This window comes from Carassius auratus, chromosome 32 (assembly GCF_003368295.1).
Source record: "Carassius auratus strain Wakin chromosome 32, ASM336829v1, whole genome shotgun sequence".
Lineage (NCBI taxonomy): Eukaryota > Metazoa > Chordata > Actinopteri > Cypriniformes > Cyprinidae > Carassius > Carassius auratus.
Window position 1 is genome coordinate 2,848,480 of NC_039274.1, and position 26,878 is coordinate 2,875,357.

The 26,878-nt window shown below is 37.7% G+C and overlaps 1 protein-coding gene across 7 annotated transcripts in view; it reads right to left on the bottom strand.

Moving 5' to 3' along the window:
* Positions 1 to 26,878, bottom strand: part of LOC113051327 (serine/threonine-protein kinase BRSK2) — a 152,730-nt gene that overhangs the window by 73,829 nt on the left and 52,023 nt on the right. For all 7 annotated transcript variants that reach the window (XM_026214965.1, XM_026214961.1, XM_026214960.1 and 4 more), the window contains exon 2: positions 16,653 to 16,747. In XM_026214965.1, coding sequence (XP_026070750.1) covers positions 16,653 to 16,747 — 95 coding nt within the window. The remainder of the gene's footprint in view (positions 1 to 16,652; positions 16,748 to 26,878) is intronic.

The following is a 26,878-nucleotide window of genomic DNA, read 5'->3' on the forward strand; positions in this document are numbered from 1 at the left end:
TAGACAGGAGGAGGGACATCCAAACACACAACATTTACCTGCATTTTAGAACTCTGCCAAACAGCACCTGTGATCATATGACAATGGAGACTTCATCTTATCAACAGACTCCAGTAATCCAGACTGAATCCAGATGAGTTCAATCCAACTCTAACACTTACTTACTTAAAGAGAGACAGCAGCGGCAAACCAGGTATTTGTTATGATTTTAATGATCCAATAAAAATACACACACTCATCTGATTATGTGAACAGATAGGAGCAGAGCAGTGATCTGCATCATTCTTCATTATAAGAAAGGAGACTGGCTCACCTCAGTGCCCTTTTTTATTGAGTTTCCATGTTTAACAATTAGCACCACTGTAAGAGCATCTTTCTTGCCAACAAAAGTGATTATCAAGTGATTAATTTCCCTAGAGAGAAAGATTTCAGTTGGGTATGACATCAAATTACAAGGTTAAAAGTCAGTGACATTAATGACATTGATGTATTTGGTTTCAACTAATGACACGCAGGGCTTTAGACAGGAAAGAGATTTCATTTCTCAACTTTGAGCAGAGACGGAAAAATGAATGACTAATACCGGATATTGAGAGAGCAAATGGAAGAGAAAAAGAAATGTGTGAAAATGTGTGTGTCACTGAGTACTTTTTTCCCTTTGCAATTCAGATTTAATTAAGAACACTGCAGTTTAAACCAGCATATTTAACAGTGTATAATTCAACACATCCTGAACAAACAACTTTCAACCTCTGCCTTTGTTAATGGATTTAACATAATTTATTATGCTCAATTATTGTGTGATTTCAGGTTGCAGATGGTGTGTTGATGCATGCTAATAAAACTGCACTTGTGGGGATGGTCACACAACACACGACAAATGAAGGCAGACAGAGCTCATGATGCAAATGCGGGTGATTTTGTGTTGTGGCGGGTAAACTCGCTTCACCTACCGGCCACCATGGCAGGTAAATAAAAATAGCACACTGTTTCATCCGGCCGCTGGATAAAAAAGTTAATTTCCATCCCTGGTTAACATGTTTGGATACAGCACTCTGTGAACAGCCAGCTTCTTTGGCAATGAATGTTTGTGGCTTACCCTCCTTGTTGAGGGTGTTTCTAATTGTTTCGACATTCTAATTTATTGAGATGCACCTGCACATAATAAACACATGTAAACAAGAACTTTTATTTTGGATGTGTTTAACAGAGATTAATCATGTGACAGCAAGGGGCAGTGCAAGTGTGTTTGCTAGTTTCAGTCAGGCGCCATTCGCATTTTCCCATCCAGTGCCACGTCATTTAATTAGCAAATGCATTTGTGCTCATTTTTGCGCCCATGGCCGTGCTGGTCTAAAAAAAAGAGTTCTGTTCAGGCGCATTGCTGGCTCATTGCTATTTCAATGAGCTGAAGACAAACTGTGCCATAGACCTACTCAAACCTGGTCTAAATTCTAAAGTCAATGGCGATAAATATTTTTTATTTTAGTCAATATTTTTTTTTGTTATTTAAAGAGTGCATTGGTAGAAAATGCGCCTCTGGGTGGGTCCACAGTGTGTGTTGACTTTGCTTATTTCACACAGGGATGCGCATCACACAAACATCAAATATTGAAAACAAAAGGATTACATTGTAAAAGAATATTATTGTGCAGGCTACATAAATATAAAAATGTAATGATGGATAGTCATTGCATGTATTAGAATTAGGAATTTATTAGAATCTATTTGAAATTCAGCCTATTACTACTTATAATGGTGAAAGAAATTGGCTAATTAATTGAACAATCGTGCAAATACACACACAAACACATATATATATAAATTTATATATATATATATATTTACTGACTCATCGCGTGAAGCTTTGGTGGATTCCTGCTTGTCCCATAGATGACCAGCTTGCGCTCTTTAACTTCGTGCATGAGCAGATCGGTTTCTTCGCTTGAGAAGCATTCAGCTTTTCCGCCAACAAATTCCACTATGTAAATAGCGATCCGCCATGGTGCGAGATGACACTCTGGTTGGTTTACTGAACGTTACGCCCATTACTCATTAAGAGAATAGAGACAACCCATTCCAAAAATGGACAGTTTTACCATTGTTAAAATAGCAGAAGTGGATTTTGACACGCCCTGAGTGCACCTGTGCTGTGCGCTATACACTTTGTGTTTAGATCATTAAAATAGGGCCCACTGTTAACTGTCTCTGCAAAAATGTCCATATCAATGAGCAGTGACTGTCAATGGAAATGCACCACCTAATTGAACACAGCAGTGATGTAGGAACACCTTTAATCAACCAAGAGGACGGAGACTTGCTGTCCTCCAGGGTTTAGTTGCTGTCAGTGTGAGCACGACTTTAAACGTGACACAGATCACCTGTCCTTCTGTCAGTTCCCTGATCTATTTATCATTGATGCCTCTTTCCTCTATTCCATCTTAATTCCTCAAGCTCTCTCAGAACACACCAACTTCCCAGTCATAGTGATGGAAGAGCAGTAGATGAAGAAAACCCAAAAAAAAAAAACAAAAAAAAAAACTGAAAAGTGCAAGGAAAGAGTCGTGCTTATTTAATAAAGATGGAGGCTGTTCAGTAGCAGCGGTCCTCCTGGGAGCTGCTGTGGCTTTGTAACTAATTAATTCAAACACATGTGGAAACAGACACTTGAGCACTTGAGGAGCAGGTTAAAGCAGCAGACCTTGACGTCTCACTGAAGGCTTAGGATGCGGGATGAAGAGCACTGGGAGGCATATCATGGCTTAGCTAATACCTCCAGAGACACATTGTACAGGATATTGGTGGATATTAAACACAATTGCCATCCCTCGTTGATAGCCAATCCATCTACTCTACAGTATGTGACCAATCAGCAGCTGTGGCTCAAATCGGATCCTTAAGGTGTGAATATGTCTAAAAACGGCTGGATGGCAAATGAGAGAAAGCTCAGTGGAAAGAAGGAAAGGAAAACAGCAGAGAAAGAGGACAATATGATACAGAATTATAGGTGCAGTTTCTGTACCACCAACAGGACCACATTTCAAATATAATGATTATTTATAAACCAGTTTCACTTAAAAAAAATGTGCCTGTGGGAAACTTTCTGCAAAATTATATTAGAGTTGATATTACAAAATACATTTGAAAGTGCGTTCAGTTTTTATCAGAACCAGGTAAAGGTGAATCTGGCAATGTTTTAATACTTTGGCTGTTGTACATATTGTGGCAGTGCTGAAATCTTAATCCTCTATCATGTTGCCACCTATACTAAACTCTAAACTTATTGTACCAAATAGGATATCATTTTAGTTTGCTTCTTCAAGTCTTTGAGCTCTTTTATCAGGGCTCGTGTTTGACAGGACTCACACTCGAGTGCTGCATATGCCAAGAACAGTGCTGTACAGGTGAACTACTGAACAAGTTTACTATGTCAGAAAACCCATACATATGGAACTGGTTGAGCAATGCAAATCATTTTAGCTGGAAAGTCCAATGCATTGTATGTATATGTACATCCTTGGAGTTTAGCAAAAATGTAAGTAGAGGCATGTCTTTTTTTCTTTTCTTTTTTTCTCAATGGACCTAGGTTGATTACTCCCAAATGTTTCCTAAACCGTTCAGCCACTCAGGGATGTGACCACATACATTCAGAATATGAGGGAGCAAAATGAAATAATTTCAGAATCAACAAACAACTGCAACAAAAACTAATGTGAACAATAAAGAAGGGTGTCAATGATTGTTGCAGCCCTCCTACCACCCCTTCTGCCCCTGTCTGCCATAGTCTGGTTATAAAATAACTTATACTCACTTCCGGTGGATCCACATTTTATTTAAGCAGATAAGTGCATTAACTACAATGGAAACACATTCAATACATACATTTCCAGATGCACACTAGTGTTTACAGTAACAGTTCACACAGAATGCTGTTATATTAAAGGATTAGAAAAATCTGTCATCATTCATTCACCCGCATGTTATTCCAAACCTGTATGACTTTCTTTTTTGTGCAGAACATAAAAATATATTTTGAAGAATGTGTTTTGATTAAAAGTTTTTTTTTTTTTTTACGTTAAAGACATTTGTCAAATGATTTTATGTTTCACAGAATAAATAAAGTCATAAGGGTTTGGAATGACATGAGGGTGAATAAGTGATGAAGACCTTCGTTTTTTACACTCTCATTTTTACCAAAATGTGCTTATTTTTTGTATTTTGTATTTAAATAATGACTGGTTGTCCCAGTGTTCTTGATTTCTACTGGTGAAAGTAGAGGTACAGTATAACAGTAAACATACTGTAAGCAAGGCTGTGCCACACACCTTATCCCATCCTTCTAAACTCTTCCAGTCTAAAGAGCGACCTGAGTGACCTACTAAACCACTGCTGACATCCAAGAGATCTCAGCCACAGATTTCTGCCTCAGGTTTGAAAAAGCAAAATGTTTCTGCACACAATCCTGTTGGTCTTGCTCTGTCCCCTCATCTGGACCGAGCAGATAACTGCAGCTCTGTGTTCGGTACAAAGCTTTGTTCTGTTCGCAGCCAATCTGCCTCTTGACCCATGACACACACACAGTGTTTGGTCTCACAATGATCTGCTCCCTTAAAGCCACGCATGATGCACGAGTGTTAAAAATAAAACACAACTTGCTCTAAGGCCACACAAACATTACAGAGTCTGAATATTTATAACTTAAAAGTTTAATTTCACCCCTAAATTGCTTCAGGAAACCCATCTTAGAGGCGTGTGATTAGCATGTATGCTATCGAGAAATTGGATTTGGAAATAGAGTGCAGTGAGTCGGAATTTAGGATGATGTGCTGGAGGATCTACAAGGAGGAACTGTTTGCTGGGTCCACCGAAGATCACTTTCTGATAGAGTTCCTGTGAAAATGTCTCCCAGGACACTTTCATAAACCTTGGCTTTAGTTGAGCTGAACAGTAAACATCACCTCTGTGCATATTCTGCTTGTTGTAATGTTGTTGTTTCCCTTAAGTAAACTTTGCAGATTATATCTTACAGGCCAATGTCAAAACAAGAAACACTGCTTGTCATGAATTCAAATTTATGCATGCACATTTGCATAGGAATATTGAGCGCTTTAAGAGCGCCTACCCTCAATAAACAACTGCTTTGATGCCTTTTGACCTTCCAGAAATTAGTTGCCCTGGGCTCAGTGAGGAAGAAATGTGGAAAAACATTGATTTAAATATGAAAGCAATGTGTTTTCATTGATCAAATATCCAGGGAGGCTCTTCTCTGCAAACTCAAAAATACACTGTTGGCATCTCATTGTGCTGCTTTTAACCCTCTAGCTTTAGATTATTCTTACAGAAGAACGAACTAGGGAAGAATGCAGCCATTTCCCAAGACAAGGGAGTGGTACAGTCAATACGTTAAGTCTTCATTTTCTGTTCTTTTGGATATTGATGCATGAGACTATATACAGGGGGTGGAAAACTTTCAGCTGCGCACTGAAGAGAGAAATAAGAAAAAGTGTGTATTCTTGCAGATATGACAACGTTAAACATAAACCCAGTTCTGTGGATATAGATTTATGACAGAAGCCATTATAATCACCCTGACGTGATCGGGGACACATGCTAAAGGACTCCCGTGATCCTAGAGAAAAGTAATTATGATCCATCTTTTGCATCACTCACTCATCCTGGAGAGACAGCTTGATCTCACACACCAATCACAGCCACACATGCTGTATTTAAATCAATAGTTCAATGGCGCGGTACTTTGTCACAGTTTTGTGCTGCGTGGTCAAGTAAAGATTTACTGTATGAAGGAAAAACTGCCCACTGACTCCGTTCTGAATCTGGAGTCCTGAAGAAGTGTTTAGACATCCTATAATTCATAATGTAACTTACCAATGATACAGTATGTTGGACACTTACTCAGTATACTCCATTCATTTTATTTCAGCTTTATTTCAATTAATACATTTTGTTTCTTTATAGTGTATACTGTATAATAACAACACTGAAACAAACTAACAGACACACAACCAGTGAAACCAACTTTGTTTTTCAGCAAATTAATTATGATTACATTAAACCAAGTTGGTTTTATAATCACTTTTCAGATCATTCTTAAGCCCAGGCAGTGGTGTCTGCAGCTGTACGGCTATACGCACTGTGTGTACCATGAGCGCTCTGACCTGAGAAACATTTTCACTGTGAGTAGTTATTAACTTTTTGTGTTCCGGTTTTCTGTCAAATGAACCAGCAATGCCAATCAACCATTCTTTTGAGTCAGTTCTCTCTTTTCGATGAGCTGGTTAACGCTCTTTCACTGAATCATATTGCCTTTCTCTGGCCAACGGTCTGAAATTAACAGGGACTTGAGGCAAAAATGCCACCAAATTGGACAAATGCCCCTGCTTTTGAAGAGAAGACTGCTTAGTTAAACTAAATCTATTACGGCTGTCGCAAATAAAATGAAAATTTTATAAATAGTGTTGATTGGGGCATTACATTAAGACCTTGTCATATTGCATCATATTTCTTTTTTTCTGTTTTTACAGTATTGCACATTATAACCAATCACACATGATTTTGTTGAGTTTATGAGTGCAATGGCCAATCAGAAGCATTAAGATGAGCTATCGCTGAAATGCCAGTGCTTTGATCAGTGCATGTGCTTGCTAACTGTATTTTGCTCAGCAAAATGCTGATGTATGCATGGTGTAAGTAAAATATTCATTTCACAGTATAGACAGCTTATAGAGCATTTCACGGTTTAGACCCCGAGACCACACCCCCCGCCCCCAGAACTCGATCGCGAATGGACTGAGGGGGAACCCCCAAGCCCCCCACCAATCCGGGATGCAATTGCAAAAGGACAGTGGGGGAACCATCACTCCCATCCAGGAATGCGATTGCAAACAAACAGAAGGGGAAAAACCCCAACACCCATCTGGAACATGATTGCGAAAGAACAGAGGGGGCCCCGTTTTATTTGTTTATTAAACTGTGATCACTTTAAATATAAATTCAGGCATATTTTATGACATGACACCTATTTGTACTTGCCTAAAAGGCATCTATTCACACCGAATCAGTTTTCTTGCGCTGTTTTTCAGTAATTTTCCTTTGTGAAAAAGCAATGGATGTCTTTGACCACTCCGTTGCTTTTTGCTGTTTTCAGGGTTCAAATATTTTTTTTACATGTTTGTGCGTACCCTCAGCTGAAATCCTGCAGGACTTTCATCCAAACTTTCCTTAAACGGAGTGCTAACGTTAACCTTTCAAGAAAGGTCAGCAATCTGTTATTAAGCTATAAAACTGAAACCAGTTTTTATGTAGACAGGTGTGAAACCATTTTTTATGTAGACAGAACTGCTATTTAACGTCACAAAGACATCTTTCACCTTCACATCCTCTCAGGGCATCTGTGCAATCATAATCAAGGAACACAGGTGTCCACGTCAATAGATTTATCTGTCATTGTAGGCAGCAGTAGACATGAACCACAGTTATAAATCTCACATAATGGACATTTTCTCTACTGCTCCTGTCTCAGTTCAGCCATAATGACTTTGGCAAGGAAGGAAGGAAGGTTAAAGGTCACTCAAGGGACCAAATGAAAAGGTAACAGCATTGCTTTATCGTCTCCTTCCTGTTTCCTGGGGGTCTTCTCCGTTTGATCAAATGACCAGTCAATGCTGATGCACCAAGTATCAGGGGAATAGAATTGTGGGAAAACACGATTGTGGCAAAAAGCATATAAACATGTACCATAAAGTTGATATATTATCCTCAATAAAAAATGTTACTGTTATCTATTAATTCTTAAATGGCCCCTTATATGCAGTTTATTCTTATAAGTATCACTTAACAGTAGTTTATACAGATACACTACTGTTGCTACTGTTAAGTGTTACTTGAATGATTTATTCATGATTATGTGACACTGAAGAGTTATGTATGCTGAAAATTTAGCGTTTCCATCATAGGAATAAATTACGTGTTTAAATACATTACAGTGGAAAACAGTTCAAATGTTTCAATTGTAATAATATTTCACAAAATTATTGTTTTTACAATTTTCACTGGTAAAAATCTATCCAACCCCAAACTTTTGAACTAGTCTACTTAAAACTCTGATAATAAAAGGGAGGCTTTCTTATTATCCCCTGACATTTTTACAGCAATTAAGATATTTAGATCTTTCTTATATAAGAGCAGATAAAAGAAGTGACAATGGCTTATATAGCTGAACATTCAGCTTCTGAATGGAATGAGGGAGGACAACTGAAACTTCTGAAACTCAAAGATCACAATCAAGCCTAATTAATCACCACCCACACAACTCCATTCACAAATCACATTATTACCTCTATACAATATTGCATAGCTCTCTAGAATACTTGATTCTGATAACTCTGGTCAAATTATATATTTCTATAATGAAAAAGCATATCATCAAATATAATTGACCATTGGCAGTGGTCCCAGACAAAAGATTTGCTAGTGTTAGTAGTCTTTCTTTTCTCATATTAAAATAATTTCAACTCAAATCAATATTTCATGTCAATTAAATGTGAGAGCTCTCAAGCCTTTAGTGTAGGAGAAATATCGTAGCACAGTGTGTGATTTTGTTGAGATCTCTTCTGAAGCTTTAAAAAAGACAAATGTGAGAGAACCAGAGTCTCTAGCTAAGGAGAAAAATCTGAGAGCAATGTGTGATGTTGTTGAGATCTTTTCTAAAGCTTTGAAGAAGCCCATTGTGAGAGTGTTAGAGTTTTTGTCTCAGGAGACAAGTTTGAGAAGCTGGAGTTTCCATTCAATCTTAAGGTAACCTCCTTTCGGTCTAGGAGAAATATTTGAAATGGTAAAGAGATATCTTTTTTTTAATTTTATAATTTTTTTATTTTCATTCCCTCTGGTTGGCTTCACTGTCATTAATCTATACCATTTCAGTCAAAGACAATACATGCATTGTCATATTTGAAGTTGTTTTATGTAGACAGTGTTTTACTGCACAGTGATTTAACAAAGGAAACCATAACCTATATTTACATACTTGAAAAAACGGGCTGTACAAGAAAAAAATGTTATACTAAAAAAAAAAAAAAAAAAAAAAAAAGAATTGCAACTCAGACAACATGGGTTCGAATCCCAGCTAAAGGTACTTTCCTGGTCCTGTTCAATTCTCATCTGTCCAATTGTTGTCTCTACTCCTACTGTCCTGACCATTAAAGGTAAAAAAACCCATTGCAATAAAAAAGCAACCTCTGAGCAGCAAAACATTTTTATACAGACAAAAAAGAGATCTCCCACATTAGTTTCTCAGACGTTTATCTCTCATTGTCATTTTGGATTCCTTTCTTTCTTAACTTTCTCATGTCTCAATTGTGTCTACTTTTATCTGTCTTACTTTTATATTAAGGAGAAACATCTGAGACACTGTTGAGAATAAAATGAGAAATACATAAGAATCACAACTAAGTCTCCTGAGGTTAGAAAGAGCAAACACGGAGTAATAAAATATGCATATAATGGAGTCTTGATAGAGATTGCAGCAAGACCATAAAGATATACTGTATTCTCTGTTTCTTCCAACACATTCTCTGTTTTGACTCTTATTTTCTCAAATACTTCTAATTTCTCTTTTGTGTCTACTTCCATTTCTCCTAACGAATTTTAGGAGAAACATCTGAAATGCTGTTGATACTAAAATGAGAGACATATGAGAATCTCATCTAAGCCTCCTGAGCTTAGGAAAAGCAACCACAGAGCAATACATTTTTCCTAAGGGCAATCACTATTATAATCTTGAACAAGTTTCTTCAGGACAGGTGGATCGTTCCTGCAATAACTGTGCTTTAAAAATAAAAAAATTATAAATGAAAAGTATAAATCAACAACCTGTACCCAATTCCTCACTCAAATATGATTGAAAAGCTCGATACAGATAAAAAGCACCTGAGATAGCCTGCATATAAAATCACAGAAAAGGCATTAACATATGTATAGAAATAAATATTCTGAGACCATATCCTACTAAAAAAGATAAATTGGATATTAATTAACCTGTCTTTTTAATTCATCTTTCGAAAAAATAATTTGCATTGATTCAAACCACATATCTTCATTGAAACATAAGTATATTCAATGTTGATGTGAAGAGTTCCTAATGTAAATTAAATCTCCATCTGTGGATGTAACAAATGACCAGCTCTCGTATAGTGACAAAATCATTATATATCTAAGTCACTCAAGCAAAAAGAGCTCCAACAAAGTGCTGAGACTTAGGGTCAAAGCTGCACATCAATCATTTGAGAAGCAAGTGCACATGAAACTGAGAAAAGACTGATTGTACTGTAGTGTAGGAATATTGCCACACATTAGCAACAATGATTTAAAGTTAAGAAGCCTTGATGATGGATTTGTTTCTTAAAAAATGCAGCTTTTCACTTCACAAGACATTAATAGATGGACTGGAGTCTTGTGGATTACTGTGATGTTTTTTATCAGATGTTTGAACTCTCATTCTGATGGCACCCATTGGTGAGCAAATTATGTAATGCGAAATTCCTCCAAATCTGTTCCAATGAATAAAACAAACTCATCTACATCTTGAATGGCATGAGAGTGAGTAGCCTAATTTGTAAATTTTTGGGGGGTTATCTATTCCTTTAATGCTGTGGGCTAGCTACAGGTATAGCTGAATTAAACATGAACATGAACAGAAATACAGGTAAAATGTATTCAGATGTACTCAATGCCATAAACTGAAACACATGATGTATTTTGGTCATTTGTGAAAAGAAATAAACAAAAAAATCAGATCACAGAGATTTTAGCACTTCATGTGTATTGAAGTGACATAGCAGAGAGGCACTGTTACTGAACACAGCAAAAGAGCTAGCAACAATACAGTGCTCTTTTGGGTCATCAATAAACTCGAACCTTATCAAATCAGCTTGGCATCTTCAAAGAGTTATATATGCAAATTAGATGAAGATGCACCGGGCTGGAGGCAAGCGTGTGACAGCCATTTATTTTGTTTTGTGTCCCTCTCTCTGCATGCGATGAGGGAAACATCTCCCTTGAAAACAACAATCTACCGTGGAGCGAGGGAGATGCATGATCCATAATCATTTAGAGGAGAAGAGAGAGAAACGTCTACAGAGAAAATAACATCGCTGTCATCAATGGCAGGATAACAGGATTAGGGTTAGCCATCATTCATCAGCCATTCACTCTGCCTCTGTGCAGGACTGCAAATTTCATCTTTTATTCTGTTCCTGCAATAGTCCCTTTCTCCCTTTCTCTATAACTACAAGAACAAAAGCTAATGTCTCCAAAATCTATAGTAAGCTACTTTTTTATGCCTTATTTTATATAATAAATACTATATATATATATATATATATATACACACACACACACACCTACATATTTTTATTAAATGTATATTTAATTCACAGCTCAAGCAAACATGACCTGTCTGCTTCGAGATCTCTGCAAAGTACCATCACTACCTTACTGCCTCAGTGATCACATCATTAAGACCTTCATCTATCTCTTTTGCCCAGACTAAATTGCCCATGAATGTGGATTAAACAAACATTTATCTTCAAGTTCTTCAGCGCGGCAGTGGTTCAGTTGACTGAGAGATCATGGATGGAGCTGACATCACGGGGGGCAGAGCAGGATAAGTCATGCCCAGATGTGAAGCTGCGTCTCTGTGTATGGAGTCACAGTCCATCAGCTCTTCTGGAGCACCGGTGTGAAGAGCTGACTCCATATCTCACTCAGCAAAGCGTCAGTACCACACAAACACTAAAGTACTCCAGATCAGCAAGAGCTAACACACAACTCAAGATCAGGGGAGGTTAAAAAAAATAAAGTCTTTCAAGGCTCAAATATAAGGATGGCCTGGACACCAGTGTAAGTTTTGGGACATTTGACACAATAGCCTCTTGCCCATTTGAACCAATGCTGCACTGATTCTGGAAAATGTATATTTCTGTGTGTCTTGTACATCAGTTTTCTAACTGGCCAACATGTAGGTGAGGGTTTGTCAAAATCACAAAAATGATGATAGTCTTGAAAACGTCAATAAGAATTTGTTGAAAACTTCAAAAGCATTAATATGTTGCATAGTACATTTTATTCAATAGAAAAACAAAAACCAAGATGGATACGAAGTAAGAATTAGGACAGAGTTAAAGGGTCATGAAACCCTAAAAGATTTTTGTGTTATGTATTGTTAAACAGGTATATACTGACTGCACATACCTGGAAACAACAATAGTACTCCTTATGTCCCTCGTCCCGGGATTGATTCCGGCACTGAACCCGGGTTGGGGACCTAGTAACATTGCCGGGTTCAATCCCGGGACGAGCGATGTGTGAACAAAAGCCAGATCTAATGCCATGTCGAAGTGATCGCGCGACTCCTTTACCGGCTTTATTGAACGAAGATCAACGTTCGCTCCGAAAAATTATGTGCAAACTGTAATGAAGCAGAGATCAGTTACTTCCTCACTTTCCACGCTGACGCCGAGATCGCTCGCTTGCTTCAGTGAAAGTATAACGTGCCTTACGTTTTTGACTCGTAGATTAAACGTCACGCCCTGATGTCACGTGTCGTTACGGGACCTTTACGGGTTGTGTGTGAAAGCACGCACATATCCCGGGGAATCACTGGCAGTGTGAAAGTGCAATATCTATCTATGCATCTATAAATAAATACATGCATATTTAATGTTTATATATATATATATATATATATATATATACATTTTGGTGGTGCTAGAGGTGTAGAAATTACACACTTTAGTTTCTAGATATATAGTTAAGGTTATATTCCACCTTCACTGTTTGTAACATATAATGTGTGTACTGGCACTCATCCACAGCTTGAGCTATCTCTTCACTGCAGGGGTGTAACATGTCCCTCCTTCTCCTCAGCAGCCACTCTCCTGGGCGACGCTGGGCTTGGTTTCAGAAATGTTAGCTTTCCCCTCGGAACCCGTCTGGATTCGACACCGCACGCTGAGAGAAACTTTCACACCCACCAGCCCTCGGGCCATTTACCATTAACCACCCAAGACTTGATTAAACCGAAGAGTGATACCTTTCTGAAATGTTTACTGCAATCCACCCTGCAGTATCAAAAGACAGTCATTCATTGGGAGGGAATGGTGTTTAATGCATAGTTTGTCATGAATAGTTTTGAGAAGCCTCCCTCAAGGCAAGCCAAATGAAAAGCACACTATTTAGCATTTTAAAACAGCTTTTCCACAACACCATAAAATGAGACTGGAATGGAAACAGAGAAATAAGCTTTTCAGAGCTCTATTTTTAATCAAATTCATTAATTTTAAAAACACCACCTATCATTTTATGAAATACAATGAAAGCACACACATACAAACACATCATTCCCTTGAAAAAAAAAACATTGCTGTGAGGCAACTGCAACACATTCTCTGAGGCAAAGTAGGCCGAGGCCACTTCCTGACATAACCCTCATTAGTGTGACCGCACAGTAAGTCAAAGAGCTTTTTCTTTTCTTGTCTGAAAATGTCAGAGATGACTTCTTTAGTTCAGGAAGGGCCAGGCAGGAGCCGTGGAGTTCTCTGCGAGGAGCATGTTCTCAGATTCCAGGCTTCTGTTCTGTGCATGCCACAACCTAGCACACAACAACGCCTCTCCATAGGAGAAGACATGAACGCACAAACACACTATACACACAAATAAAACCTGACGTGCTCTGGTTGCACACATGAACACTCTTTCATATACTGTATCCCAGCGAGCACACACTGACAGGAAGTACCCGGACGAGCCCCCTGCTTTCAACATACAACCACACATGCTCTTTCACACACAGCAGCGGTGTGACAGCTGCACAACGGCTTCACACTATTCAAATACCAACCAACATGGGGTTTGCTGGAGGCTGAGGAAAGAGAAGGAGGAAGAAAACAATAGAATGACAGGTGACCTCCCATCGAATGTCTAAAATAATGCTAATGAAGTCATTATTTTTTATTTATTCCTCCAAGACTATGGTGAGGGGGGAACTCCAGAAGAAACATAGCAGCCAATGACTTGGAGACTATCCAATGAGCTGAACTGAACAGAACTCTAGTTTAAATGGGACAAATCATGGTGGAATCATGGGAAATTACACCATAGAGAAGATCAGCCAAGACTTTGGGACTCTGATGCGCAAGAACAGCAAGTTACAATCTCACTCTTTTGCCTCCATCGTTGATTCCCGTAAAAATGTTTTTTTTTTTAAAAACAGTCGCAGATACCTTGAAGAAGGCATGCAAAATCTTAATCTGTTTTTACGATAGGCATATAATTTTCTCCCCCACCTCCCTCCACAAGCCAATCATGTAAGGTTGCCATGACAACAGCCCAAGAGAAGCTAAAATAAGCTGTAAATAGAATGGGTTAAAGGGTGACCTTCAGAAAAACTACTAACTATCAGTCATGGAGGCGGCTTTACTCTGATTCTATGTTGGGATCAAACCATCTGTTTGTTTTCTAAATTATATAGCCTGGTGAGGAAAGTAAAGCAAGACAAAGAGAAACATAAAAGCTGGCGTCCACAATCAGACTCCCATAAGGCTTAGGTCTATTTCCTGCAGAGAAGCAATTTCCGCCGCACTCCAAACACCTATGAGCGGGCAGGGGGGTCTTGGGACTGCATGTGGACTGGATGGCTGTATAGCCCACTCTCACATCCAATTACAATGAGGAACCAATCAGCTCATCTAAATTACTACTGTCCCACAATCCACCAGGAGTTAATGAGCCATTTACCATGTAATGAAATCCATACGATGCTGGATGGACACTGAGAGGAAATTACGTTGACTGGGTCAAAAGCTGAGGTGACTTTTATGTTAAAGCTCACTGAATTCATAAAGCAAATTGGCAACATCAGCACCTCCTTAAGCCCATCCTGTCAGTTTCTTTTCTTAAAAATAATACAACCGTAGCAGTTTGACAGACTTGATTATTCACTGTATAAAGCAAAGAACATCTGCTGACTTTCAGAATGTTATCGTAATCGCATAGGTATGTGACCACCATATTTGTACAGCTAAAAAACATTTTTCATTCTTATTTTGTTTTTCAGAAAGTAGATAAAAATCCTTACAACCGAAGGTGCAAAATATGCACTACATAGAAGTAAAAATCAGATCTGGGGACCATCCAATAGCAGTCTCAGTGGTCCAGAAATGTTTTTAGAAAATGTCCTGAGACATGTTCTAACACTTGAACTTGATCGAAAAGGCTATTTCCATTTATACATTTTCCTTGTTGCAAATTGTTTAATTAGTGTGAACAGCCCACTGATTATTTGCATCTAAACCAATTTATGGAAGCCATTCATTCTTAGTGAATTTCTCCCCAATATTTGGCTTTAGCCCTATTCGGACAGGACTAGTTTTACTGGGGGTCGTTAGGGAAATCTGTTTCACAGATGTACTTGGTGATTTTAATCCCGTCCGAATCTGTCATGTGTGTGTTTTTCTCGCACAACCTCTGTGATAATTCCAGAGCAAATTACCTTCCGTTTTTCAGCAAACTCAGTGATCCTCTGAGAAAACGAATCCCGTCCGAATGCAAATGTCTGTGATTGCCGGTGATATTTTATTTCACAACGCGTTTCCTTGTGTGTTTTGGCCAACTTGAATTACAGTAGATGCTTTTACCGTGCGCATGTTTGATATATTTGCTTACCGAAAAAGAAATAATAATAAAAAATTAATACAAATAATAAAATCAAGAGCAAGATCATGTAAACTGTTAATAACGGCTATTGTAATATCAGCATCAGGTAATAGATTACTCACGTTCATTTATGCCCTCAGTTACATAATGTTTTAATTACATATGTAACTTTATGAAAATTAAACATAGGGTAGGTTTAGCCTACTACACATAAAAAAAAGGAAAACAAGTTAAACTACAGGAACCACACACTAACATGGTTTTGCTATACTAACGATTTAGTATTTATTGTGTAATAATACTAATGGCAATCATTCTGAATGAATGTAATGCATGCATACAGAGTGTGTGATCTCTGTGACGCCCAGATGCATTAATCAGACCCTCCCACTTCTGTAATAAACACGGAGATGTTAGTCTGTCTGAAAATCGCAGACGTCAGGTAGTTAGAATCGAAACTCAAACGTAGTTTAGAAAACTAGTCCCATCCGAATAGTGCTTTTTCAACAGACATAAAAGGAACTTCACATATCATGAGCTAAGGATGATGTGACAAACATATCACTTTCAGTAAAGTGTGCACCCAATTAGAGGGTCAGAGATGGAGAGCTGAAAGCGACACTGTATGATTTAAACTGGATAATGAACAATTAGCGATAACCTTAACTGAACTCCTACTAATCAATGTCTAGTCTGATAGTTGGTAGTATGCTGCTGTGAACCATTAGGCAACTACTCAAGATGGGTGTGTAATATCCTTTCATACACCCAAACAATGCCCTGAAAATATGAAAATATTCAAACCTCACCCACTACAGTGTAAATGCAACTGACAGATTTGGTACTAATAGCCATCTTGAATTCACAACTTTCAATTCCATTATAGTTCAGTGCATTACATTGAAGGAATAGCACAATCTTACCTTCATCAACACAGTCTCGCTGAGTTTCTCCCGGTTTACAATTTTTATGGCAACTTTCTGACATGTGACACAGTGGATTCCCAGCTTCACGAGGCCTGGAGCGAAAGGAAAAAAGAAAAGAGAGAAAAGAAATTCTGTTAACAAGCAAAAAAAAGTGCATCAACCAAAAAGCACTTAGATGATAAAGGGCTGGTCCCAGAGTGTGTTTCATTGCGGTAAAATGAGAATTCTCCCTCTAAAGCCCCCTGGTATCCATAATGTGGCACCCAGGGGCACTTTTCATGTTGCAAAGTAAATGTCAGAGAACATAAACACAAACAAGGCCAGATCAGTGTTGGATCCCCCTCAATGAGTTTGTCATATCGACGATGAAAGACACTACGCTCAAAGGCTGACACGGGCACATATATATATCAGCAAACATATTTGGCTAAATGCCACATCTGTGCATGCCTTTATTACCCCCATACATTTTTCAGCATGCCTCTGCATATCAAACTGTTGATTTCCCTGAAGGTGTACACAGGGGGCAGAGGGGATATAAAGACCTGAAAGGTCCCGGGATCTCTTTTATATGATGCCGTTAAAGCCCAAATGGCATCTCATGCCACTTTCACGATGTCTCATTGATGTTGTATCACAGGAGAGGATGCTTCGCAGATCCAATCTACACCCTCATGCCGGGCTCGAGGGTGCAAAGAAAGCGTCCGGGGACCCAATGAATATTTCATCTTGCCGTAATTGCCTTGCGCTGAGATGAACACATACGGACATGTGTAAAATGCTATACATAGGTAATGCAATTGTGAGTCACCAGGAGAACTTTCTAGGAAGACAAATGCTTGTATCAGCATACAAAAAGATTTTTCCTGAACACTAAGAAAGGATCACTGAATTCTGATGGCAAATATCAAACCTGATGCAAAGACTAGCATGATTACTGGTCACCGGCACTAGCATCCACACACCAGGCTTCCGACTAACTAAACCAGCAGGAGTTCCTAGATCAACCAGATTAACAACACCGAAAAAATTCAGTTTGTAAACAGAGGAGCCAAAACTAGATCAGCATTAACCAAAATGACATTAGAGCAGGGGTGTTAAACATGTCCCACAGAGGTGTCAAATCCTGCCCGCAGGATGATTTAAACAATAATATAAAATAATATATAAAACATCATTTAGAAAATCAAATAGTGTTATTCGCTACTATTTTTTAAGCAGAACAAATTACTCATTTTAGTGATGTTACGTCTTGGGAGTTGGGACACCTAACAACATTTGACCTGGAAGGGCGGACAGGCTATTTAAGGAGAAATGGAAAGAAAGGTTTTGTAATCTCAACAAAGACAGATATGTTTAATCAAAACTTGTGGCTGTGGTAAAAGTGTGCAATATTAAACGGCACTGTGACGCACTGGACAGCTTCAATTAGAGAAAGTAAATGAGTGAGGAGTGTGTGATATTTATCATGTACTAATAACTGTTGTTTTAGTGATATGTGAGCTGACATATCAAACACATCATGGGAGTTTTCTGTGCCGGATGAAGGCTATCAGATTATAATATAATTCAAGATATGAGGCAAAAATGCCCTGTAAGAAATTTAGTTTTTAATATTTATTTCATGACAGTTAAGAAATGTTTAACTATAACAAGAGTGTTGGGTCCCTGAATGTCAGCGCGATCGCAGAAAAATTGATTTTATACAAAAGCTGAACAAACAAGATGCTAGTGTGTTTTATTAGTCACAATGCTGTCTATGTCTGTTTCGGCAAGAAAAAGTTTTAAATAAAGCCAAAGTAAGAACAACATTTTTTAACAAAACTTTTTTTGTGTCAATATTGCACACACCTAAAATAACCTAGCATTATTTAATAATAATAATTAAAAAAAAAACTTTTGCTAGATTTTTTTTTTTGTAAATTATATTGTAGTTTTTAAGATTAATATTAATGTAATTGTGATAAAACCAGCGTTTAGCAAAGTCTTTAGTGTCCTTAGTGTGCCTGCTTCCCATTTAGGCAGCCCGAGTTAGAGTCCGGTTATATATGTAAAAACAGTAGCATTCACTGAATATGTCAACTTTTAATTCATTCCACAGTACTGAGGGGGGATATGGCAACAAGTAATCATGCCATACTGTATTTTCCTTTACTTTCTATTTACATGTGCACTAGTAAAAGGAAAAAGCGCAGCTTTGATACGCTAACACACACACAGCAGCATGTCATCATGTTCTCATGGCTACACAGTGGACCTGGATCCCCAGAGGCTCAGCGTGTGTCCTCAGAGACTTCCCTCATCTTCCCGCCGCAGAGCCTCAACAGATCAATAAGTAGGAGTTCATCAGTTAGAGTGTATTGCCTGCTGGTGACCTTCAGCACTAACATGCATTAGTAATCACTAGGGTTTCTCCCTTCAACCACCACCCTGTGTCAGATCTTCTCTGCTGTACTGTACTGTATGTCTCATATCTACTTTTCACATACTCTCTAGCTTTGCTATAATCAGGGGTGTAAAATATTTCTTGATTACTGTACTATAGTATTATTTTGTGGTATTTCTACTTTATCCAAGTACAATTTAAACTGACTACTTGTACTTGAGTACATTTGTGAAGAAAAACAGTGCTTTTGCATAATTTATATTTCAACTAGAACAGTTACATGTATGCGTTTTTCTTTTATTTTATGCACATTCAATATGGTAAACAGAAGCTCAAACCAATGAGGTTTGTCTTCACACATCAAGCACACACATTTGAGCTTTAACTTTCAACAGGTAAATATCTGGCTTCATGGATGGCCACTAGATGTCTGTGTGTGTAATATATTGGCTAAATGCACACAATTGAGTGCATATAAAATTAGTGATGACAATTTAAAAACAATTCATGTTTTGATGGGGATTGATTGCTTTTTTAAATTAAATGTTAAAAAAATCTCCAAAAAGTCTTTATATGAGTATTGTATGTTAATTAATTTCAAGTCAGGTTTAGTGTTGCTCTTATTTGGGAGTGGATCAATTGGTATTATGTACTGAGTAACAGTTAGGACTGTCAATTAATTATTATTATAATTATTATTTATCTAAATACTTACAGGATTTGCTCATTAATTAATCTAATCAGTCAAAAATAATTATATATCAATATTTGCTGAGAGAAAAAAAATTAAAAGATGAATTATTGTTACAGACGGGGCGTAGAAAAGACAACACAAAAAGTGGCCTTTCAAAACATTAGTGTTGTAGCTTTAAATTCTATGTTACTCTTCATTAATTCAAAAATAAATTCCTATATTATGTTTACCAATTTTTTTCTGGCCTCTGCATCACGTCTGGCTCATTAAAGGTATAGTTTATCCAAAAATGAATACTCTCTCATGATTTACTCACCCTCATGTGCATGACTTTCTTTCTTCAGAAGAACACAAACAAAGATTTTTAGTCCATATAATATAAGAATACAGGATCGCTTCAGAAACCACACAAAGCAAAAATATTTGTATTGGGCGGGGTTCCCTTGATAAAATTTGCATTTTAGGGGCTAAACATCACATTATTTGTATTGGGGTTGCTTCAACATGCGGACATGAAAAACCACCGCGGACTTGGCAACATTGGTTCAAGTGGAGCGGCATTTACTACACAGAGCCGTAGTTCACAGAAAATCCATACAAAATCGATTTCAAAATCGCAGGCGATTCTTTGTCGATTTTGAAAGCGATTTTGTGTAGCTTGTCGATGGACTATGGCTCTGTGTAGTAAATGCCGCTCCACTTGAACCAATGTTGCCAAGTCCGCGGTGGTTTTTCATGTCCGCATGTTGAAGCAACCCCAATACCAATAACGTCATGTTTAGCCCCTAAAATTTATGAAGGCAACCCTGCCAAAAAAAGTATATTTTAACCCTGGGACGCAATTTTTTTTTTATCAGGGAACCTCCTGGAAATACTATTGGGCTAGTTTTGGACTAGTTTTGAGAAGAAAGTGGGCAGGATTTGTTTTGAATACCTGGCAACCCTGATCTGAACGCACGTGCTGGAGATGTACTTCTAATTACAGGAGCATCTTTATTGATGAGATGCGCATGAAAATCGCATTCAATTTTTTGCACAGCCCTAAAATATGGCATGGCATGACATTGCAAATGTAAAGGATGGAGTTTCCCTTTAAAGGTTGCATTTATTTTATGTGTGTTAGTTCCACTATGCTGCATTTTATTGTTGTTGTTGCACTAGATAGATAGATAGATAGATAGATAGATAGATAGATAGATAGATAGATAGATAGATAGATAGATAGATAGATAGATAGATAGATAGATAGATAGATAGATAGATAGATAGATAGATAGATAGATAGATAGACGTTTCTCACTTTAACCATACCTTTATATTTCTCTCTGACAGAACATTTTATGCAGTTTAATTTTAAGCAATTTCACTATGCATTGAAGAGAAGAGGTTCAACAATGTGAATAAGAATCTCTCTCTCTCTTTTTATTTTTTTTTTTTTGGCCCTATACTTGTACTTTTAATTGAAAAGTTTCACTGAGTATCTGTACTTTCATTTGAGCATATATTTTTTTGTACTTTTTACACCCCTGGCTATAATGCCCACGTTCAAAGAAAGCAATCTGCAATAAAGTTCTCAAAGTTAACTATTCTGTGTCTCTACTACAAGAAATAAAATGCTACGCCTTGAGTTTTATTTAGTTTTTAGCCAGGACTCTTTTTCTTTTCTCTCTTATTTTCAAATAGCATGTAGCATGAGATTTGGCAGTAAAGTTGAGCGCACAATAGATAACCAGAGCTCTTGCCAAGGCCCTGTAGTCCCACTCAGATCTATTTTTGATTAAGGTAGCAGCATCAGGGCTCCAGCACAAAAACACCACAATTACACAATGACTGAAACAAATGGAGTCTGTTTGAGGCTAAATAGAAACGGTTACTTCTGCTTTATTTATTATGCTTGTTGCTGATACAAGTATTATGTGTGTAAGTGGCCCATAAAAATCAACCTACATGTTAACCATACTTTATCCACAATCTGTAAGTTGATTGTTGACAATAATCATGCATGGAAAACAACAGTGACTTACAGTCCCCATTAACATGTTAACATAGTTCAGAACAAATATACTGTTTGACAACATTATTTGTTTTTTAAAGTGGAAACTAAAACACACATCCCCATCTATTTTATATTAATCCGTTCAAGTGAACAAGAAAATGCAAAAGAACATGCAAACAATCCTGATACACATCCACTGTTGTACAGTTTGGCTTCAATGGTTATTTGCAACTTGTTTAAAACACAAAAGAGATATCAGAGGCCAGTGAGTCATGTTCAACATTGTATTCCTGTTCAATACATTTATCCACTGACCTACAAAAACCAAGAACTGACAGTGGTATGTACAAGTTCACGGGATCATTAAAACTGTTCAGCAAGTACAATTACAATATATAGATAACGACATTGCGAACAAATAAATTGCATTTCCTGGGAATCGAGCCCATGACCTTGGCTTTGACAACATCATGTTGTTTGAGCTAAAGGAGTTAAGCACAAATAAATTCTGTACTATGGACCTGAGCTCATACAATCAATTTATCAAAACCATAAAAGATCATGTTAAATTATTCTCAAATAACCAAAGTGACTTCCATGTAATAAATAGTAATGGCCAGCCATTAGTATTAGCAGCACTTTATGCAAAACAAACAAAAAAACAAATGCTAAATTCAAACCTCTGACCCTCCATATACCCATTCACCCAAAGTGTGCCGACTCCATACACAGCCAGCCAAAAGTGTCTGACAGTGATTTAGGGATCTGATGAGGGCTTTGCGTCCTCTGACAGTCTGTTTAGAGCAGGTCAGCAGGAGAGTCTTCAACGGTGATGAGCGCTAACCACTGAAAACAATAACACAAACTGCTCTAATAACAGCCAGAAGCTCATAAACCCTGGGAGTCAAGAATCATCTTTTATGTTTATTCTATTCTCCTCTTCTCGGTCATTGTTTGCACTGTAAAAATCCTTCAATTAGTGCTTTTATAGCTTCTGCCTGGGGGGAATAGTGGTCTTGAGATATTTATTTTTTAGCATTTGCCACTAAGGCCCCACTGAGCAGCTGGATGGAGATAAATGAGTCACATTTCAAAACACTAATTGTTTACGTGGGTTCCAGTGGTCCAGATCATCCATAGGTTTCTTTTCAGAGTGCTTATCACCTGAACCTGCTGACAGACACTCAGATACTCAAAACCTATGAATTTAACTTTAACCACAGCTTGGCCACAACTGTAAATTACTGTGCAAAGATTCCTACAAATTATTGGAAGGGACAAAAAAGGAAGTAATACTCCTCACTGTGACACTCGTGAAGGATATGAGTGTTTCAACTGTATAGATTTGATGTGGTATAGGTAAAAAGATATTTGTAAAATTGTCTGGGCCTGAAAAATTTGAAAGCTGCCAGTAGGGAGCAATTTTGCATAAAATATGAAACAAGCATCTCTGTTGCTTAGATACTCACATCAGAGTCACCACACACTTCACATAAAACTTATAGTGCCTATCCATGTCATTGGTTGTGAATTATATATATTTATGAAATACATGCTATTCTTTTGAACATATTATTCATTAAGGAATCCTTAAAAATATTACAGTTTCCACAAAAATAAATAAATAAATAAAAGACTTGAGCAATAGTTGGTAAAAACTCAGCTTTAATACAGTATCTATCTATCTGTGTGTGTGTGTGTGTGTGTGTGTGTGATATATATATATATATATATATATATGTATCCTCAGTAAAAAACAACAGAAATCTCCATCACCATTAAAAAATAGCTAAATGTGTGTATGTTTTCCAGGTGACTGCTTTTTAGGGAGAAGCAATTTGGAAATGTATCAATGTGCCATCTGCGCCTGTCAAAAGCATGATTGATGATCCTAAATCTGATTATGAATCATACAGTATTCAGAAAAAGTATGGAAATCAAGTTAGTTAAAGCAAAAGTGAAAAGTTACTTTAAATAGCAGTCCATTTGGGATATGTGTAGTTACAAGTAACACATGGGAACCAACCCCATAAGGTATTCAATAAGCAAGAAATCACTCTCTTCTTCCCATGTGACTCTTCTTTGTGAGCTTATAATGTAGATTGGTGCATTAATGAAGCGTCACTGAAACAATCCAAGACGCCATCTGCTAATTGCAAATACAGAGATATAAAAGCAGTCCCCTCACGCAGACAGACAGAAGTGATTATGGCCCAAATGTCGACCCACCATGAAGGTGGCAATACAAGTTAAGCTCAATCAACAGCATTTTGGGGTTTTTGTTGATTACCACATAAAATGACTAGAGATGTTCCGATACCCTTTTTCTCTTCCCGATACCGATTCCGATACCTGGGCTCAGGGTATCGGCCGATACCGAGTACTGATCCGATACCTGGGTGTATATCTGTATATACAGCTGTATATACTACTAGCCCTGTGTAAATTGCTAGAATTTTTTTATGGTGTGCTTCAGACAGATCCCTCAATAAAACATGAACAAATACATGGTGAACTACTGTATTTATTACAGTATTTTTATTATCTAACATGAATTTGACAGTATTATTTATTTTCTTATGCAAAAAAGAACTTCAAATGCAGCCAAAAATCTAACACCGCAAACTAAAAAAGGTATTTAAGTTTTACAATATAACTGTATAAAAAAACTGCAACAAATAAGTCTAGGAATATAAAAAAAAGATCTATTAATCAGATAATCTCTAACAAGTAAAAAACAAGTAAAAAACAAGCAACCATCTAGGCATAATTATTATTATTATAGAGATGTATTATTATTACTGTAGGCTACAACAGTAGCTTTATATATTGTCAATTTACTCATGTAAACCAAACATTTATTTTAATGGGCTGCCATGAAGATCTTTGAGTGTCTGTGTTTATGATATGACAGTATTCTCAAATGAAACGGTAAATTCTCATGAAGTGACGGTTTATGCGTTCGTGTCCTCATGACACACAGCAGAGACTACAAAACAGCGAGCTCTCGCGCATCTGTGCCAGTCACCCACAGAGATGTAGATTTTGCGGGAGTAATATTTAAATAGTATTTTGCAGTTTAATATTCACAGACACTAGTATATATTCGGCTACTGTCTGGAGCCCTGCGTTTTGACTTACACGGAAGCGACTGAACGCAGTTGCCGGTACTGAATATACTCGAGAGTCTGTAACTACCGGTTCTACAGAGACATACTGCTAACCACTGATCTATAATATAGTAGCGGCTTCACTGTCTTTTGGCAGTTTAGAATGTGATGAGTGATCCAGTCGTATATAGATAAGGGCTGCTAACGCGTTTTCATTTCTTCTTCGCTGCTCTAAACAGGGGTTGCTTGTGGCAACACAGCACAACTTCCTGTGTTTTCAATGCATTTTGAGCAGCGAAGAAGAACCGTGCAGCGGTTAGGCAAAGCTTGCGGTCATAACTAGGTCTTTTTTAAGAAAATGGTATCGGATCGGTATATGGGTTCATGTACTCGCCGATGCCGATGCCAGAATTTGTTGTGGTATCGGAGATATTTCCGATACTAGTATCGGAATCGGAACAACTCTAAAAATGACTCATACCTCATTTTCTTATGGGGGAAAAAAAGCAAGGTTACAGTGGGGTCAATGTTTATAGGATTTAAAAGCAGAAATGTTCTTATAGTTTTAGAAAAGCACATATTAATTGAGAAGTACAGAGCGGAATGGGACTGTCATAGCACTGCTACGCAAAAATGTTTGGTAGAGAGTCACTCAATATCACTCAATATTCTGTCCAGCATACTAATTTTCTCCCCAACAAGACCAAATAAATCAATGAACTTATTTGGGCCCATGTCCAAAAGCAGTCCCGTAGCTTCTACACGGGATCCCTGGAAGGGGTAAGGATTGAACAGCAGACATGTCTCCAGCTGCCCCTCCCTGAAGCACATGGTCCATGAGCATCTTGGGTCTGATTCAAATAAAAGGGCTGTGTGCCAACAGCATTAAATGTGTTTATTGCTTTTAATGAAAGCCAAGGGGAGCCAAATAAATCCTCAAAGGCTAAGCTGTCAATGCTGCCTCCTGTTGGCTGTGAAAGTGACCACGACATCCAAGAGAAGTGGACAGGAGGCGCTGATGGATGAAACAATGGACAAAAATGTTACATTGACCCTGTTATTAATCCAATCTAATCAAATCTAAGAGCAAAAGCCAATGACAAATCCCAAAACACAATTGTTAAATTGGCAGTGGCCAACCAGAAGCACATGAAGTGCTTTGGGGGGTAGAAGGGATGGTTTAGTGTGTTTTTTGGGGGGGCTGCATTATACCACTCAACGTTGTATCTCTCTCAAACACTGGCTGATTTAAGTGCTGCGTCGGTGATGGCTCGCTCATTACCCCAATGCCTACTGTATATTAACAGTCATGCGTGGGGATTTCTGCCTCTCAACACATCCTCTGCTCGCTCTTCCACTCCCGCTCATCTCACTTCTGTCCTTTTGATCCCCTCTCCTCTACATTCATTACAGATAAAGAAGCCTCCACGATGGGTCTATATGGATTGGATAAAGACAATAGAGGAGAAAGCCAGTTATTATACAAAAGAAGAATTTCTCCTGGGGAGAACGAGAGTTGTTGTTTTGATGAATGTTTGTCCATAAAATAAAAGTCACAGGCCCCATTGAGATTCACAGTGTTGTAGTGTCAGCTTTCGTCAACGAAAATTATGACTAAATATCATCGTCAATTAACCTTTATCACATGACGAAAACAAGACGACATGCAACATAAATGCTGGTCAAGTGACGATGACTAGAAATTAAATGTATAATGCAATATTGTTGACAAAAACAAGACTTAATGTGGTTTACAAAATAAAAACTATGCTAAAATGTCTCTTCATTTTCATTGACCAGAGCAAGATGAAACTAAATGTTATAACGTTATTTTGTCTCGTTTAGCGCGTTATTATTATTATTATTATTATTATTATTTTGCAGTTTCCTGTGTCACACTTCAGGGGCTGCATCAGGTCGCACTGCCCAGACGCAGGCGTCGTAACTTCCTCAAGCCCCACTCGTGGCATTATTTAGAAGATGACAACAAATAAAAAGTTAAGTCTTACACAGAGAAAGGGACTGATGTGTGTACTT